The sequence below is a fragment of the Engystomops pustulosus genome, chromosome 9 (genome assembly GCF_040894005.1).
Source record: "Engystomops pustulosus chromosome 9, aEngPut4.maternal, whole genome shotgun sequence".
In the NCBI taxonomy this organism is placed as follows: domain Eukaryota; kingdom Metazoa; phylum Chordata; class Amphibia; order Anura; family Leptodactylidae; genus Engystomops; species Engystomops pustulosus.
In genome coordinates this window covers 25,404,072-25,421,522 of record NC_092419.1, presented here as the reverse complement: position 1 = coordinate 25,421,522, position 17,451 = coordinate 25,404,072, and the positions used below count along the sequence as shown (strand labels likewise).

The 17,451-nt window shown below is 48.2% G+C and overlaps 1 protein-coding gene across 3 annotated transcripts in view; it reads right to left on the bottom strand.

Annotated features, from left to right (window-relative positions):
* Window positions 1-5,066: 5,066 nt before the first annotated feature.
* Window positions 5,067-17,451, bottom strand: part of LOC140076780 (uncharacterized) — a 56,944-nt gene continuing 44,559 nt past the window's right edge. The window contains exons 1-10 of one of the 3 annotated variants that reach the window (XM_072123480.1): window positions 8,935-9,007; window positions 7,802-7,897; window positions 7,597-7,701; window positions 7,383-7,460; window positions 6,599-6,694; window positions 6,363-6,464; window positions 6,141-6,200; window positions 5,821-6,007; window positions 5,459-5,544; window positions 5,067-5,233 (exon numbers count right to left, since the gene is read on the bottom strand). In XM_072123480.1, the coding sequence (XP_071979581.1) occupies window positions 5,822-6,007; window positions 6,141-6,200; window positions 6,363-6,464; window positions 6,599-6,694; window positions 7,383-7,460; window positions 7,597-7,701; window positions 7,802-7,897; window positions 8,935-8,952 (741 nt within the window). In that variant the 5' untranslated portion in view covers window positions 8,953-9,007 and the 3' untranslated portion in view covers window positions 5,067-5,233; window positions 5,459-5,544; window position 5,821. Of the gene's footprint in view, window positions 5,234-5,458; window positions 5,545-5,820; window positions 6,008-6,140; window positions 6,201-6,362; window positions 6,465-6,598; window positions 6,695-7,382; window positions 7,461-7,596; window positions 7,702-7,801; window positions 7,898-8,934; window positions 9,008-17,451 lie in introns of those variants that run through there. The other 2 variants (XM_072123482.1, XM_072123481.1) reach the window with 2 other exon arrangements.

Below are 17,451 nucleotides of genomic sequence, written 5' to 3'. Positions count from 1 at the left end.
ATAACACGCAGGAGATCCCCCTGTACTGTGTATAACACTCGGGAGATCCCCCTGTACTATATATAACACTCGGAAGACCCCCCCCCCCTTGTACTGTGTATAACACTAAGGAGACCCCCCTGTACTGTGTATAACACTCGGGAGATCCCCCTGTACTGTGTATAACACTCGGGAGACCCCCCTGTACTGTGTATAACACTCGGGAGACCCCCCTGTATTGTGTATAACACTCGGGAGACCCCCCTGTACTATGTATAACACTCAGGAGACCCCCCCTGTACTGTGTATAACACTCAGGAGACCCCCCTGTACTGTGTATAACACTCGGGAGACCCCCCTGTACTGTGTATAACACTCGGGAGACCCCTGTACTGTGTATAATACTCGGGAGACCCCTGTACTGTGTATAACACTCGGAAGACCCCCCTGTACTGTGTGTAACATTTGGGAGACCCCCTGTACTGTGTATAACACTCGGGAGACCCCACTGTACTGTGTATAACACTAAGGAGACCCACCCTGTACTGTGTATAACACTAAGGAGACCCCCCTGTACTGTGTATAGCACTCGGGAGACCCCCATGTACTGTGTATAACACTCGGGGGACCCCCTGTACTGTGTATAACACTCGGGGGACCCCCTGTACTGTGTATAACACTCGGGAGATCCCCCTGTACTGTGTATAACACTCAGGAGACCCCCTGTACTGTGTATAACACTCAGGAGACCCCCCTGTACTGTGTATAACACTCGGGAGACCCCCCTGTACTGTGTATAACACTCGGGAGATCCCCCTGTACTGTGTATAACACGCAGGAGATCCCCCTGTACTGTGTATAACACTCGGGAGATCCCCCTGTACTATATATAACACTCGGAAGACCCCCCCCCCCCTTGTACTGTGTATAACACTAAGGAGACCCCCCTGTACTGTGTATAACACTCGGGAGACCCTACTGTACTGTGTATAGCACTAAGGAGACCCCCCTGTACTGTGTATAACACTCGGGAGACCCCCCTGTACTGTGTATAACACTAAGGAGACCCCCTGTACTGTGTATAACACTAAGGAGACCCCCTGTACTGTGTATAACACTCGGGAGATCCCACTGTACTGTGTATAACACTAAGGAGACCCCACTGTACTGTGTATAACACTAAGGAGACCCCTGTACTGTGTATAACACTCGGGAGACCCCTGTACTGTGTATAACACTAAGGAGACCACTGTACTGTGTATAAAACTCGGGAGATCCCCCTGTACTGTGTATAACACCCGGGAGACCCCTGTACTGTGTATAACACTCGGGAGACCCCCCTGTACTGTGTACAACACTCGGGAGATCCCACTGTATTGTGTATAACACTCGGGAGACCCCACTGTATTGTGTATAACACTCGGGAGACCACCCTGTACTGTGTATAACACTCGGGAGACCCCCCCCTGTACTGTGTATAACACTCGGGAGACCCCACTGTACTGTGTATAACACTCGGGAGACCCCACTGTACTGTGTATAACACTCGGGAGACCCCACTGTATTGTGTATAACACTCGGGAGACCCCACTGTACTGTGTATAACACTCGGGAGACCCCACTGTACTGTGTATAACACTCGGGAGACCTCCCTGTACTGTGTATAACACTCGGGAGACCCCCTTGTACTGTGTATAACACCCGGGAGATCCCACTGTACTGTGTATAACACTCGGGAGACCCCACTGTACTGTGTATAACACTCGGGAGACCACACTGTACTGTGTATAACATTCGGGAGACCCCCCTGTACAGTGTATAACACTAAGGAGACCCCCCCTGTACTGTGTGTAACACTAAGGAGACCCCCCTGTACTGTGTATAACACTAAGGAGACCCCCCTGTACTGTGTATAACACTAAGGAGGCCCCCCTGTACTGTGTATAACGCTCGGGAGACATCCCCCCACCCCTGTACTGTGTATAACACTCGGGAGACCCCCCTGTACTGTATATAACACTCGGGAGACCCCCCTGTATTGTGTATAACACTCAGGAGATCCCCCTCTACTGTGTATAACACTCGGGAGATCCCCCTGTACTGTGTATAACACTCGGGAGATCCCCCTGTACTGTGTATAACACTCTGGAGACCCCCCTGTACTGTGTATAACACTCGGGAGACCCCCCTGTACTGTGTATAACATTCGGGAGACCCCCCTGTATTGTGTATAACACTCGGGAGACCCCCCTGTACTATGTATAACACTCAGGAGACCCCCCTGTACTGTGTATAACACTCAGGAGACCCCCCTGTATTGTGTATAACACTCTGGAGACCCCCCTGTACTGTGTATAACACTAAGGAGACCCCCCTGTACTGTGTACAACACTCGGGAGATCCCACTGTATTGTGTATAACACTCGGGAGACCCCTGTACTGTGTATAACACTCGGGAGACCCCACTGTACTGTGTATAACACTCGGGAGACCCCACTGTACTGTGTATAACACTCGGGAGACCCCACTGTATTGTGTATAACACTCGGGAGACCCCCCTGTACTGTGTACAACACTTGGGAGATCCCACTGTATTGTGTATAACACTTGGGAGACCCCACTGTACTGTGTATAACACTCGGGAGACCCCCCTGTACTGTGTATAACACTCGGGAGATCCCACTGTACTGTGTATAACACTGGGGAGACCCCACTGTACTGTGTATAACACTCGGGAGACCCCCCTGTACTGTGTATAACACTCGGGAGACCACACTGTACTGTGTATAACATTCGGGAGACCCCCCTGTACAGTGTATAACACTAAGGAGACCCCCCCTGTACTGTGTGTAACACTAAGGAGACCCCCCTGTACTGTGTATAACACTAAGGAGACCCCCCTGTACTGTGTATAACACTAAGGAGGCCCCCCTGTACTGTGTATAACGCTCGGGAGACATCCCCCCACCCCTGTACTGTGTATAACACTCGGGAGACCCCCCTGTACTGTATATAACACTCGGGAGACCCCCCTGTATTGTGTATAACACTCAGGAGATCCCCCTCTACTGTGTATAACACTCGGGAGATCCCCCTGTACTGTGTATAACACTCGGGAGATCCCCCTGTACTGTGTATAACACGCTGGAGACCCCCCTGTACTGTGTATAACACTCGGGAGACCCCCCTGTACTGTGTATAACACTCGGGAGACCCCCCTGTATTGTGTATAACACTCGGGAGACCCCCCTGTACTATGTATAACACTCAGGAGACCCCCCTGTACTGTGTATAACACTCAGGAGACCCCCCTGTACTGTGTATAACACTCGGGAGACCCCCCTGTACTGTGTATAACACTCGGGAGACCCCTGTACTGTGTATAATACTCGGGAGACCCCTGTACTGTGTATAACACTCGGAAGACCCCCCTGTACTGTGTGTAACATTTGGGAGACCCCCTGTACTGTGTATAACACTCGGGAGACCCCACTGTACTGTGTATAACACTAAGGAGACCCACCCTGTACTGTGTATAACACTAAGGAGACCCCCCTGTACTGTGTATAGCACTCGGGAGACCCCCATGTACTGTGTATAACACTCGGGGGACCCCCTGTACTGTGTATAACACTCGGAAGACCCCCTGTACTGTGTATAACACTCGGGAGATCCCCCTGTACTGTGTATAACACTCAGGAGACCCCCTGTACTGTGTATAACACTCAGGAGACCCCCCTGTACTGTGTATAACACTCGGGAGACCCCCCTGTACTGTGTATAACACTCGGGAGATCCCCCTGTACTGTGTATAACACGCAGGAGATCCCCCTGTACTGTGTATAACACTCGGGAGATCCCCCTGTACTATATATAACACTCGGAAGACCCCCCCCCCCCCTTGTACTGTGTATAACACTAAGGAGACCCCCCTGTACTGTGTATAACACTCGGGAGACCCTACTGTACTGTGTATAGCACTAAGGAGACCCCCCTGTACTGTGTATAACACTCGGGAGACCCCCCTGTACTGTGTATAACACTAAGGAGACCCCCTGTACTGTGTATAACACTAAGGAGACCCCCTGTACTGTGTATAACACTAAGGAGACCCCCTGTACTGTGTATAACACTCGGGAGATCCCCCTGTACTGTGTATAACACTAAGGAGACCCCACTGTACTGTGTATAACACTAAGGAGACCCCTGTACTGTGTATAACACTCGGGAGACCCCTGTACTGTGTATAACACTAAGGAGACCACTGTACTGTGTATAAAACTCGGGAGATCCCCCTGTACTGTGTATAACACCCGGGAGACCCCTGTACTGTGTATAACACTCGGGAGACCCCCCTGTACTATGTATAACACTCTGGAGACCCCCCTGTACTGTGTATAACACTCAGGAGACCCCCCTGTACTGTGTATAACACTCGGGAGACCCCCCTGTACTGTGTATAACACTCGGGAGACTCCCCCTGTGCTGTGTATAACACTCGGGAGACCCCCCCTGTACTGTGTATAACACTCGGGAGACCCCCCTGTACTGTGTATAACACTCGGGAGACCCCCCTGTACTGTGTATAACACTCTGGAGACCCCCCTGTACTGTGTATAACACTCGGGAGATCCCCCTGTACTGTGTATAACACTCGGGAGACCCCCCTATACTGTGTATAACACTCGGGAGACCCCCCTGTACTGTGTATAACACTCGGGAGACCCCCTGTACTGTGTATAACACTAAGGAGACCCCCCTGTACTGTGTATGTATAGAAAATGCGGACAAGGAGAGACCAGAAAGTGAGTGTTAGTGGAGCCCATCATGGATCCAGTACAGCAGACCATAGTCTCCTGACACTGACCCCCCTGTACTGTGTATAACACTCGGGAGACCCCCCCTGTACTGTGTATAACACTCGGGAGACCACCCCTGTACTGTGTATTACACTCTGGAGACCCCTGTACTGTGTATAACACTCGGGAGACCCCCCTGTACTGTGTATAACACTTGGGAGATCCCCCTGTACTGTGTATGTATATAAAGGCGGACAAGGAGAGACCAGAGAGTGAGTGTTAGTGGAGCCTCTCATGGATCCAGTACAGCAGACCATAGTCTCCTGACACTGACATAATCCGTTTAATGGTCAATAGTATAAAACCTCAGTAGAAAGGTTTGTGTAGATGTTCAGATCTTCATAGTCATAGACGTCCAGCTCTGACACCCGGGGCGGGAGGACGCGTCTATTGGCCTAATGAAAGAACAAAGATCTATCACTTCATACATTCCTCATCAAGTGGCTGCTACGTGTCTACAAGACTGGGGCCATCCTGGAGTGATCCATATCTAAGTGTCCGGAGCAGTGATGATACCACATGGACATCGCCTAGATGGGAATATCTTATGGACATTGCTCACTAGTAGAGAAGTGATAGGTTTCCATCTATGTGGCAGAGTATAGACTATCAGGACTTACAGGTTCGGTAGGTCACAGGTCGTCTAGAAGATCTTCTTATCCTTGGGGATGAAGTGCAGAGCAGTCAGGAAGTTCAGGAATAAAAGCTGCAAAAAAAAAAAATTATCTTCATTGGAAAGTCTCACATTAGGTCATATAATCCAACGCAAAAGCCAAAAATCAGTCGGTGTATGGTGTAAATATATTTTTTGAGCTCCCATAATGCACTTTTCCAAACTAAGAGGAAAACAGCCGTAGCATCACCTTAGCTGTAGACGTGTAATAGTAAAATAGTGTGTGATACGGTGACAAGTTCTGAAGACTCCGATCTGCAGAATCAGATGTTGTCCTTGTCACAATGTACTGATGTGCGTTCCACCTACCTCAGAACTCATCCTTATGGACCTGGGTGGAAGCGTCAACCATATAGGGTTTCACCTGGATCACGGTGACTTTTGGCCCATGTGACATCAGGCTGAGCTCTTCTTCTGTCACTTGGCATCCAAAGTGTTTTGTGTCCGGTCTGGTGGGAGCTGGCGTGAAAGGAGTCACCATCACTGATTCCCGGCTCTACAGAGGAAAGATAAGAGAAAGCTGATGATGATGTGTGTATCACGAGTCCAGTCACTTGTGAATGAGATCCTGAGATACACGACACGTATCACCAGGCTGAGATACATGTCCTAGACTGAGATCTCCTCACCATGCAGAAGAGGCTCCTCAGTCGTTTTCTCCATCGTGATCCTGATGATCTTCTTTTCTCCTGTTGAGAATTTGGATACACAGAAATTTAGAGCGATAGAAAGCAAATGAATCCTCCATTCAGCTATAAACATGGGTCCAGACTTACTATGGAAAAGCACCGAAAATTGTACACACAGCGGACACCACACACTAAATGACTGTATAGTAATGGCCTCCTTACCGATCTAACAATCCAGCAGGGCTCAGGTGACTCCGGCATCAGCTCTCCTGGTCCATCATCAGGAGCAGCAGCAAAATTATACAAGGCAGGAGAAGGACCTGGCTGTGGGACATAAAAATAGAAACATTACTTTCAGATCAATGACATCTTATTGAGGAGGTGAACCCCAGATAACCCCAATATCACATGTTATGTATAATGTGGTGATGGCTGATGACGTCTCTAGAATTATTTACCCCGTCCTCGTATGAATTAATCCAAGTGCGCGTAGCCTCCGGCTCCAGTGCCCTGCGGGTCAGAACCTGGACATGGGTGCGCCCAGTAAGATTATCCTATAGGGGAGAGAGAAGAACAGAATTTCGGGTTCAGTGAAATTATTTGTGGTTCCACATGATGGAGACGTCTCCAGAAGGAATCATGCAAAGTAACCATAGACCTTCAGGAGCGGAGATGGTGGAGACCACTAGTGGAGTATAGGAGGACATTGGTGGAAACCAATAAACCAGGATCAATTACTCATAAACATATGTGTTATCCATAGACTCCTTCCTTCTAAAATCAACCTTTATAATTCTGCTGATGAGCCAGAAGCAATCTGGGGGGGTATTACCAGTGTCCCTCTGTGCTGTAACTCCACAGACCGTTACCCAGTCTCCTCCCCAGGAGGGAAGTGCTGGGGGAGAAGGAGGTGGGGAAGACAGTGTAATAGTCTGTGAAGCTGCAGCACAGAGAGTCTCTGGTAACAACCCCAAGAGTTCTATAGGCTCATTGGCATAATTTTAAAAGTTGAATTTAGAAGGAAGGAGACCATAGATAACAAATATAAGAAGATTACCACAGTCACGGTGCCTGGATCTAAGAAACGTACAGCGGACACCAGATGTAACTATTACATCTAAATTTGTAAATCATGTACTTGATAACACGCTCTAGTTTATCTTGCGTCTATTAGAGAATATTAGTAAATCTGCCCCATTGTCTATAAGTCGTGTGTGGATCATAGAGGAGAAGAGACATTACCGTGATGATGCAGTCCAAGTCCAGCTGCGTTTTTCCTGTACTATACTCTGCAGGCGGATCCAGGGGTAGGAAACTCTCCTGTCAATACATATTAATTGTCAAATTCGATTCATTTTCCCTCAATTCATCATCACCTCCAACATCATCATCAATAGCATCAGCAGCAGTTATGGGACATGGTGAGTCCATGACTATATAGTAATGGCCTCCTTACCGATCTAACAATCCAGCAGGGGGGCTCAGGTGACTCCGGCATCAGCTCTCCTGGTCCATCCTGTGCAGCAGCAGCCAAATCATAAAAGGCAGGAGAAGGACCTAGCTGTGGGACATAAAAATAGAAACATTACTTTCAGATCAATAACATATCACATGTTATGTATAATGTGGTGATGGCTGATGACGTCTCTAGAATTATTTACCCCGTCGTTGTAGGATTTGATCCATGTGCGCTTAGCCTCCGGCTCCAGTGCCCTGCGGGACAGGACTTGGACACGGGTGCGCCCAGTAAGTTTATCCTATAGGGGAGAGAGAAGAACAGAATTTTGGGTCAGTGAAATTATTTGTGGTTCCACATGATGGAGACGTCTCCAGAAGGAATCATGCAAAGTAACCATAGACCTTCAGGAGCGGAGATGGTGGAGACACTAGTGGAGTATAGGAGGACATTGGTGGAAAGAGACATTGATATAACCAGAAATGAGTAAAGATGTAGTAGACGGCTCTAGAACATCTTCAATATCACATAGTCTATCTCTCAGAGCATTATGGGTAATACCAGGCTGTATACAGCAGTGATAGAGAAAGTAAATGGAGAAAGATTCTATTGCTATGGTAACCAGTACACACATCCGCCATCTTTATTTTAGAGTATATTATACAATTTTTGCAATTTCTTCACATAAAGTTTATAATTTTAAACTGTTATCAGCAAGAGGAGAGTAAGAATGAGTCTGGGGGTGACATATTATAACTAGTGCACAGTAGATACAGGGTTTAGATCTTCCCCTCACCCTCCCAGACACCTCAATGTCACCCTAATGACAGATCTAGGACCTCAGTATAACCAGGAATGGGTGGAGGGGACATCAGGACCTGGATATGATGTCACCATGTTTTATAATATGTCCTTTAGGGACAGGGGTCAGGGGGGTAAATCTTCTTCCTGCTCCTCTGGACACACAGCACTATCAATAATGCCCCAAATGTAGAACAGAAACCAAAAAATGAGAGCAGATATTCCCCAGGATCCGTGTCGGACTGTCCCACCAGAGGATCGGAGGATCCTCCGGTGGGCCCAGGCTCCAACCTTACACTGGATTACAAAGATACAGCGGAAGATAACTAAATTTGGAAGCTGGAAGGGTCTTTTTATTTAGTTGAATGTGAAGAGGGTCCTCCAGAAAAATGTTATCTGGTGGACCCAAGGAGCCCCAGTATGACACCGCCCAGGATTCCCCTTATCTACATTACAATCCGACCGTCTATTTCCTGATGTCTAAATTTCATCACTAACAATAATCCTGATATCCGTCAGTAAATAAAGTCTACTTACAAAAAATCTTTCCATCATTCGTCAGTAAAGCAGCAAAAAAAACTCCTCTTCACTCTCCACTCCTCTACTATACAACCCTCAGAGAATTATGGGTACAGAGCGGGAGTTATATAGCAGTGATGACATCACAGCGGGTATGATATCATGTTTAGAACTCAGTTGAATGGGGAGGATTCTGATTCCATGGCAACCCAGTACAGGGAGCGGCCATCTTGCATAATAAATGATGGAGACATGATAAATGTATATTAAATATGGCAAATTTAACCCTTTTGACTCTCTTCTATTCCGGGAGTTACTCATATATCAGTATATCAACTTCTGATAGGACAGCCTAAAATATTTCGGCCTATAGTAAAGACATTTGTATAATAGTGTCCAGGTGGTGACCTCATACCTGCCATATACATCCAGAGGTCCAAATTAGCCCAACATATGCCAAAACTATGTCCCATTGTTATACATAAGGGAGTTATACATGAGCTGTTTGTAGTAAAGTAGTGTTACCCATAGTAACCAATCACAGCGCTGCTTTCATTTTATTAGGTGCTCTGTCTGAATGAAAGCTGAGCTGTGATTGGCTGCTACATACATATTACATGGCTATATAGATAGATATCACCAAGAGACTCTATGTATAGTAAGATCTCAGCTTCACATTCACCAGCTCTGACAAGGAGAGACAGTGATGAACATGGGAAAAAATGAAGTAAAAAAATGTGCTAAATTTAGATAACTGAATTGTTGATTTGTTACTAGAGATGAGCGAACATACTCGTCCGAGCTTGATGCTCGATCGAGCATTAGCGTACTCGTAACTGCTCGTTGCTCGGACGAGTATTTCGCCCGCTCGAGAAAATGGCAGCTCCCGCCGTTTTGCTTTTTGGCGGCCAGAAACAGAGCCAATCACAAGCCAGGAGACTCTGCACTCCACCCAGCATGACGTGGTACCCTTACACGTAGATAGCAGTGGTTGGCTGGCCAGATCAGGTGACCCTGGGATAGACTAGCCGCTGCCCGCGCTGCTCGGATCATTCTCTGTCTGGATGCCGCTAGGGAGAGAGCTGCTGCTGCTCAGGGAAAGCGTTAGGGTGTTCTATTAGCTTACTGTTAGGCAGGAGTGATTCTTAAAGAACCCAACAGCCCTTCTTAGGGCTACAATAACGTTATAATTTTTTATTTTTTTTATTTGCAGCTAGTACCATATTGTGAGGAATTAGCAGGGGGACTTGCTACCGTTGTGTTTAGCTCTTAGTGACACACATATCCACCTCAAACACCAAAGTGGGAAAATTTATTAGGGGTTTGAGTAGAATTAGGCAGAGTCTGCCAGTTTCTTTTTATTTTACGTTTATTTTTTTCATAACTCAGCGTCATCTCATCTGGCATAGTAGTGTGCTGTAATACTTGGCTAGAAAATAGCCATAGGAGAATACAAACGTCTTAATTACGCCTACAGTAGCGTTAGATATATTTGATTTCTGGTTGATCTGCTGGTGGCTGTACTTGCTGCAGTGCATCTACTATCAAATTGGGAGCAATTTGGAGTCAGACTTGCGACCACTGTGTTTTAGTGACGCACATATCCATCGCAAAGACCGAAGTGGGAAAATTTATTAGGGCCCGGGGTTGTATTTCAATTAGGCAGAGTCTGCCAGTTTCTTTTTATTTTACGTTTATTTTTTTCATAACTCAGCGTCATCTCATCTGGCATAGTAGTGTGCTGTAATACTTGGCTAGAAAATAGCCATAGGAGAATACAAACGTCTTAATTACGCCTACAGTAGCGTTAGATATATTTGATTTCTGGTTGATCTGCTGGTGGCTGTACTTGCTGCAGTGCATCTACTATCAAATTGGGAGCAATTTGGAGTCAGACTTGCGACCACTGTGTTTTAGTGACGCACATATCCATCGCAAAGACCGAAGTGGGAAAATTTATTAGGGCCCGGGGTTGTATTTCAATTAGGCAGAGTCTGCCAGTTTCTTTTTATTTTACGTTTATTTTTTTCATAACTCAGCGTCATCTCATCTGGCATAGTAGTGTGCTGTAATACTTGGCTAGAAAATAGCCATAGGAGAATACAAACGTCTTAATTACGCCTACAGTAGCGTTAGATATATTTGATTTCTGGTTGATCTGCTGGTGGCTGTACTTGCTGCAGTGCATCTACTATCAAATTGGGAGCAATTTGGAGTCAGACTTGCGACCACTGTGTTTTAGTGACGCACATATCCATCGCAAAGACCGAAGTGGGAAAATTTATTAGGGCCCGGGGTTGTATTTCAATTAGGCAGAGTCTGCCAGTTTCTTTTTATTTTACGTTTATTTTTTTCATAACTCAGCGTCATCTCATCTGGCATAGTAGTGTGCTGTAATACTTGGCTAGAAAATAGCCATAGGAGAATACAAACGTCTTAATTACGCCTACAGTAGCGTTAGATATATTTGATTTCTGGTTGATCTGCTGGTGGCTGTACTTGCTGCAGTGCATCTACTATCAAATTGGGAGCAATTTGGAGTCAGACTTGCGACCACTGTGTTTTAGTGACGCACATATCCATCGCAAAGACCGAAGTGGGAAAATTTATTAGGGCCCGGGGTTGTATTTCAACTAGGCACAGTCTGCCATTTCCTTTTTTATTTTACGTTTATTTTTTTCATAACTCAGCGTCATCTCATCTGGCATAGTAGTGTGCTGTAATACTTGGCTAGAAAATAGCCATAGCAATAGGATAGCATCGTTTGGTTTTAAAAACTAAAAAACACAAAAAAACAAAAAAACAAAAAAAAAAAAAGTTAAAAAAAAAATACAAGTTATAACTCTCATTTTCAAAATGTTTAACCCGAGGGCTAGGGGTAGAGGACGAGGGCGGGGACGTGGGCGTCCAACTACTGCAGGGGTCAGAGGCCGTGGTCCTGGGCGGGGTGAGACACCACCTGCTTATGAGGGAGCAGGGGAACGCCGCAGAGCTACACTCCCTAGGTTCATGTCTGAAGTTACTGGGACTCGTGGTAGAGCACTGTTGAGGCCAGAACAGTGCGAACAGGTGATGTCGTGGATTGCCGACAATGCTTCGAGCAATTTGTCCACCAGTCAGTCTTCCACGCAGTCCACCCATGTCACCGAAATCGGCACTCCTCCAGCTCCTGCACCTCAGCCTCCTCCCCCCCGGTCTGCCCCCTCCCAGCAAAATTTGCCATTTGAACCGGCATACTCTGAGGAACTGTTTTCTGGACCCTTCCCACAGTCACAAACCACTTGTCCGGTTGCTGATGAGCAATTTTCCGATGCCCAGGTTTTCCACCAGTCGCAGTCTGTGGGTGATGATGACCTTGTTGACGTAGTGGAAGAAGTGTGTAAAGAGGTGTCCGACGATGAGGAGACACGGTTGTCAGACAGTGGGGAAGTTGTTGTCAGGGCAGGAAGTCCGAGGGGGGAGCAGACTGAGGGATCGGAGGATGATGAGGTGACAGACCCAAGCTGGGTTGAGAGGCCGGGTGAACACAGTGCTTCTGAGACGGAGGAGAGTCCTCGACCAGAACAGGTTGGAAGAGGCAGTGGTGGGGCCAGACGGAGAGGCAGGGCCAGAGCTGGTGCATCAGCGCCAAATGTGTCAACTAGTGAAGCTCCCGTGGCGAGGGCTCCTGCGGCGAGGGCTAGATTTTCAGAAGTCTGGAGGTTCTTTAAGGAAACACCGGATGACCGACGGACTGTGGTGTGCCACATTTGCCAAACCAGGATCAGCAGGGGTTCCACCACTACTAGCTTAACTACCACCAGTATGCGCAGGCATATGAATGCTAAACACCCCACTCAGTGGCAACAAGCGCGTTCACCTCCGGCCGTGCACACCACTGCTCCTTCCCCTGTGTCAGCTGATAGTCAGCCCCCTGCCCAGGACCCTGCCACAAAAACCCCATCGTCACCTCCACGATCCTCCACAGCATCCACCAGCGTTCAGCTCTCCATACCCCAGACGCTGGAGCGGAAACGCAAATATAGTGCAACCCACCCGCACGCCCAAGCCCTTAATGTGCACATTTCCAGATTGCTAAGCCTGGAGATGCTGCCCTATAGGCTAGTAGAGACCGAGGCCTTTCGCAGCCTCATGGCGGCGGCCGCCCCTCGGTATTCGGTCCCCAGCCGCCACTACTTTTCCCGATGTGCCGTCCCAGCCCTGCACCAGCACGTGTCAGACAACATAATCCGTGCCCTGACCAACGCCGTTTCTGACAAGGTCCACCTGACCACGGACACGTGGACGAGTGCTGCCGGGCAGGGCCACTATATATCTCTGACGGCACATTGGGTTAACTTGGTGGAGGCTGGGACCGAGTGTGACCCTGCGGCTGGTCATATACTGCCGACGCCGAGGATTGCGGGGCCTACCTCGGTCCAGGTGTTTGAGGCCTACTATGCCTCCTCCTCCTCCCACCCCTCCTCCACCTCCTCCTCCGAACGACCATCCGTGGGCATGGCGCCATCAGTCGGTAGCTCTAGGCACAGCAGCAGTGCCGTCGCTAAGCGACAGCAGGCGGTGCTCAAACTGCTGAGCCTAGGCGATAAAAGGCACACCGCCCAAGAACTATTACAGGGCATCACGGCGCAGACTGATCTGTGGCTGGCACCGCTGAACCTGAAGCCAGGCATGGTTGTGTGTGACAACGGCCGTAACCTGGTGGCGGCTCTGCAACTCGGCAGACTGACACATGTGCCATGCCTGGCCCATGTGTTAAATCTGATAGTTCAGCGTTTCCTCAAGACATACCCCAATCTGTCTGATTTGCTCACGAAGGTGCGCCGCATCTGTGCGCATTTCAGGAAGTCCAGCACAGATGCTGCCACTCTCAGGGTAGCGCAGCGCCGCCTCCAACTGCCCGCTCACCGACTGTTGTGCGACGTGCCCACGAGGTGGAATTCAACACTGACCATGTTATCCAGAGTTTACCAGCAGCGCCGAGCGATTGTAGACTGCCAGATGTCAACTTCCACCAGAACTGGTAGTCAGGTCAGTCAGCTTCCTCAAGTCTACAATGAGGAGTGGACGTGGATGTCTGATATCTGTCAGGTGCTGAGTAACTTTGAGGAGTCAACACAGATGGTCAGTGGCGATGCCGCCATCATCAGCCTCACCATCCCGCTGCTTGGCCTGTTGAAAAACTCTCTGGTCAGCATGAAGTCGGAAGCTTTGCGCTCCTCACAAGAGACAGGGGAAGAAGATTCCCTTGTTGATAGCCAAAGCACCCTTAGGTCTGTTTCTCAGCGCATATCGGAGGAGGTGGAGGTGGACGAGGATGAGGAGGAAGAGGAGGAGAATGTTGGCGAGACACAAGAGGGGACCATTGTTGAGTCCTACACTGTTGAGCGTGTATGGGCAGAAGAAGAGGAGTTGGAGGAGTTGGAGGAGGAGGAAATGGACAGTCAGGCCAGTGAGGGGAGTGAATTCTTACGCGTTGGTACTCTGGCGCATATGGCAGATTTCATGCTAGGCTGCCTATCCCGTGACCCTCGCGTTCAAAGAATTTATTCCAGCACCGATTACTGGGTGTTCACTCTCCTGGACCCACGGTACAAGCAAAATCTTTCCACTCTCATCCCTGGAGAGGAAAGGAGTGTGAGAATGCATGAATACCAGCAGGCCCTGGTGCACAAGCTGAAACAGTATTTCCCTTCTGACAGCGCTAGCGGCAGAGTGCGTAGTTCTGCGGGACAAGTAGCGAGGGAGAGTAGGCGAGCAGGCAGCTTGTCCAGCACTGGCAAGGGTACGCTTTACAAGGCTTTTGCCAGCTTTATGTCACCCCAGCAAGACACTGTCACCTGTCCCCAGTCTCGGCAGAGTAGGGCTGATCTTTACAGAAAGATGGTGAGGGAGTACGTAGCTGACCATACCATCGTCCTAAATGATCACACAGCTCCCTACAACTACTGGGTTTCAAAGCTGGACATGTGGCACGAACTGGCGCTCTACGCCTTGGAGGTTCTTGCCTGCCCTGCCGCTAGCGTCTTGTCAGAGCGGGTTTTCAGTGCAGCTGGTGGCATCATCACCGATAAGCGTACACGCCTGTCGACTGACAGCGCTGACAGGCTGACGCTTATCAAGATGAATAAAGCATGGATTTCTCCTAATTTCAAATCTCCAGCAGGTGAAGGAAGCTCAACCTGAATAATTTATCCACTCCTCCTCCTCCTCATTTTCCTCCTTCTCCTCCTCTTTCTACTGTAAAGCAGAGGAAACTGGCTGTTTTTTGACAGGGCCCACTGGCTCTAGGTATAGTACTTTATGCATTTAATTTTTCTGGAGGGCCACCGACACGGTCCTCTGTTTTAAACAATTTTTGGGAGTGCCACATACAGGCACTCAATCTATTCAATTTTTCTGGAGGGCCACCTTTCCGGTCCTCTGTTTTAAACAATTTTTTGGGACTGCCACATACAGGCACTCAATCTATTCCATTTTTCTGGAGGGCCACCTACCTGCTCCTCTGGTTTAAAAACTTTTTTGGACTGCCACATACAGGCACTCAATCTATTCCATTTTTCTGGAGGGCCACCTACCTGCTCCTCTGGTTTGAAAAATTTTTTGGACTGCCACATACAGGCACTCAATCTATTCCATTTTTCTGGAGGGCCACCTACCTGCTCCTCTGGTTTGAAAAATTTTTTGGACTGCCACATACAGGCACTATCCAAATTGAATTGTCTCCATAGCAGCCTCCACACGTTGTCTCCATTGCTACCTCCAAAAGTCGTCCATATAGCTGCCTCCATACATCGTCCCTTTATCAAACGAGGTTTGTCAGGCCGAAATTTGGGTTGTTTTCATGGATTCCACATCAAAGTTGTTAACTTTGTCGCCACCCTGCTGTGTTATCCACAAAATACACTGGCAAACTTTTACCATTTACGGATATTATTTCAGCGCTTCTTGCACATCTGTTTACATTCCCCTCACCCGCCATATCCTAAACTTATAAGAACGCTACTACACTTGATCTTATACAAAAGGTTCTTAGAAGTGCTGTTTGGGGAGTAGCCTAGAGACAGGGGCTTGGATTGACGAAAGCTCGCCTAGCAGCGGAGCGCCAGCTCCATGCGCTTCATGCGCTTCTTGCGAATCTGTTTACATTCCCCTCACCCGCCATATCCCAAACTTATAAGAACGCTACTACACTTAACTTGGTGCAGGCTGGGACCGAGTCTGACCCTGGGGCTGGTCATATACTGCCGACGCAGAGGATTGCGGGGCCTACCTCGGTCCAGGTCTCAAAGGCCTACTATACCTCCAAATCCTCCCACCCCTCCTCCACCTCCTCCTCCTCCGAATTACCATCCGTGGGCATGGCGCCATCAGTCGGTAGCTCTAGGCACAGCAGCAGTGCCGTTGCTAAGCGACAGCAGGCGGTGCTCAAACTGCTGAGCCTAGGTGATAAAAGGCACACCGCCCAAGAGCTATTGCAGGGCATTCCACATCAAACTTGTTAACTTTGTCGCCACCCTGCTGTGTAAGCCACAAAATATACTGGAAAACTTTTTTCATTTACGGATATTATTTCAGCGCTTCTTGCGCAGATGTTTACATTCCCCTCACCCGCCATATCCCAAACTTATAAGAACGCTACTACACTTGATCTTATCCGAAAGGTTTTTAAAAGTGCTGTTTGGGGAGTAGCCTAGAGACAGGGGCTTGGATTGACGAAAGCTCGCCTGGCAGCGGAGCGCCAGCTCCATGCCAAGATCCAACTAACATAGTTTTAACTGCAGCACCTTTAATCTACTACTAGTTCACTGCCTCCATACATGGTCCCCTTATCAAACGAGCTGTGTCAGGCAGAATTTTGGATTGTTTTCATGGCTTCCATGTTAACTTTGTCGCCACCCTGCTGTGTAATCCACAAAATATACTGGCAAACTTTTATCATGTACCAATATTATTTGAGCGCTTCTTGCTCACCTCCTTTGGTTCCTCTCTGCTACCCATTGGTTTGAAGCCTGAGTCCATTTAGGGTATGTTGCCATGCCTGCCGCTGCTGCCACTGCCTCTGCATGCCGTCCCCTATAGTGTCATGGTCAATTATTGGATGTTTTAGATGCTATCTAGCTTCATTCTGTCACTCTGTCATGGCCATGCTGTTGCCCATAATTTTGGCATAATGGTGCATTTAAGCAGCCTCAGAGGCATCCATGCATGCTGCCCCTGCTGTTTCCTGTCCATTTCCGTGGTGTTTCCATCCTTTTCTGAGGTTCCCAGGTGTTTGGCCAAGCTTCCCTGTGCAGAGCCTTGGTCCCCTTGAAAAATGCTCGAGTCTCCCATTGACTTCAATGGGGCTCGTTACTCGAAACGAGCACTCGAGCATCGGGAAAAGTTCGTCTCGAATAACGAGTACCCGAGCATTTTAGTGCTCGCTCATCTCTATTTGTTACAAAAAAATTGGCGCCATTTTACTATAAAATTTTTCTGATCTTTTTTTTCGTCCACTTGTCTAGTTGCTGTTCAGATTTGACATGTGATGAG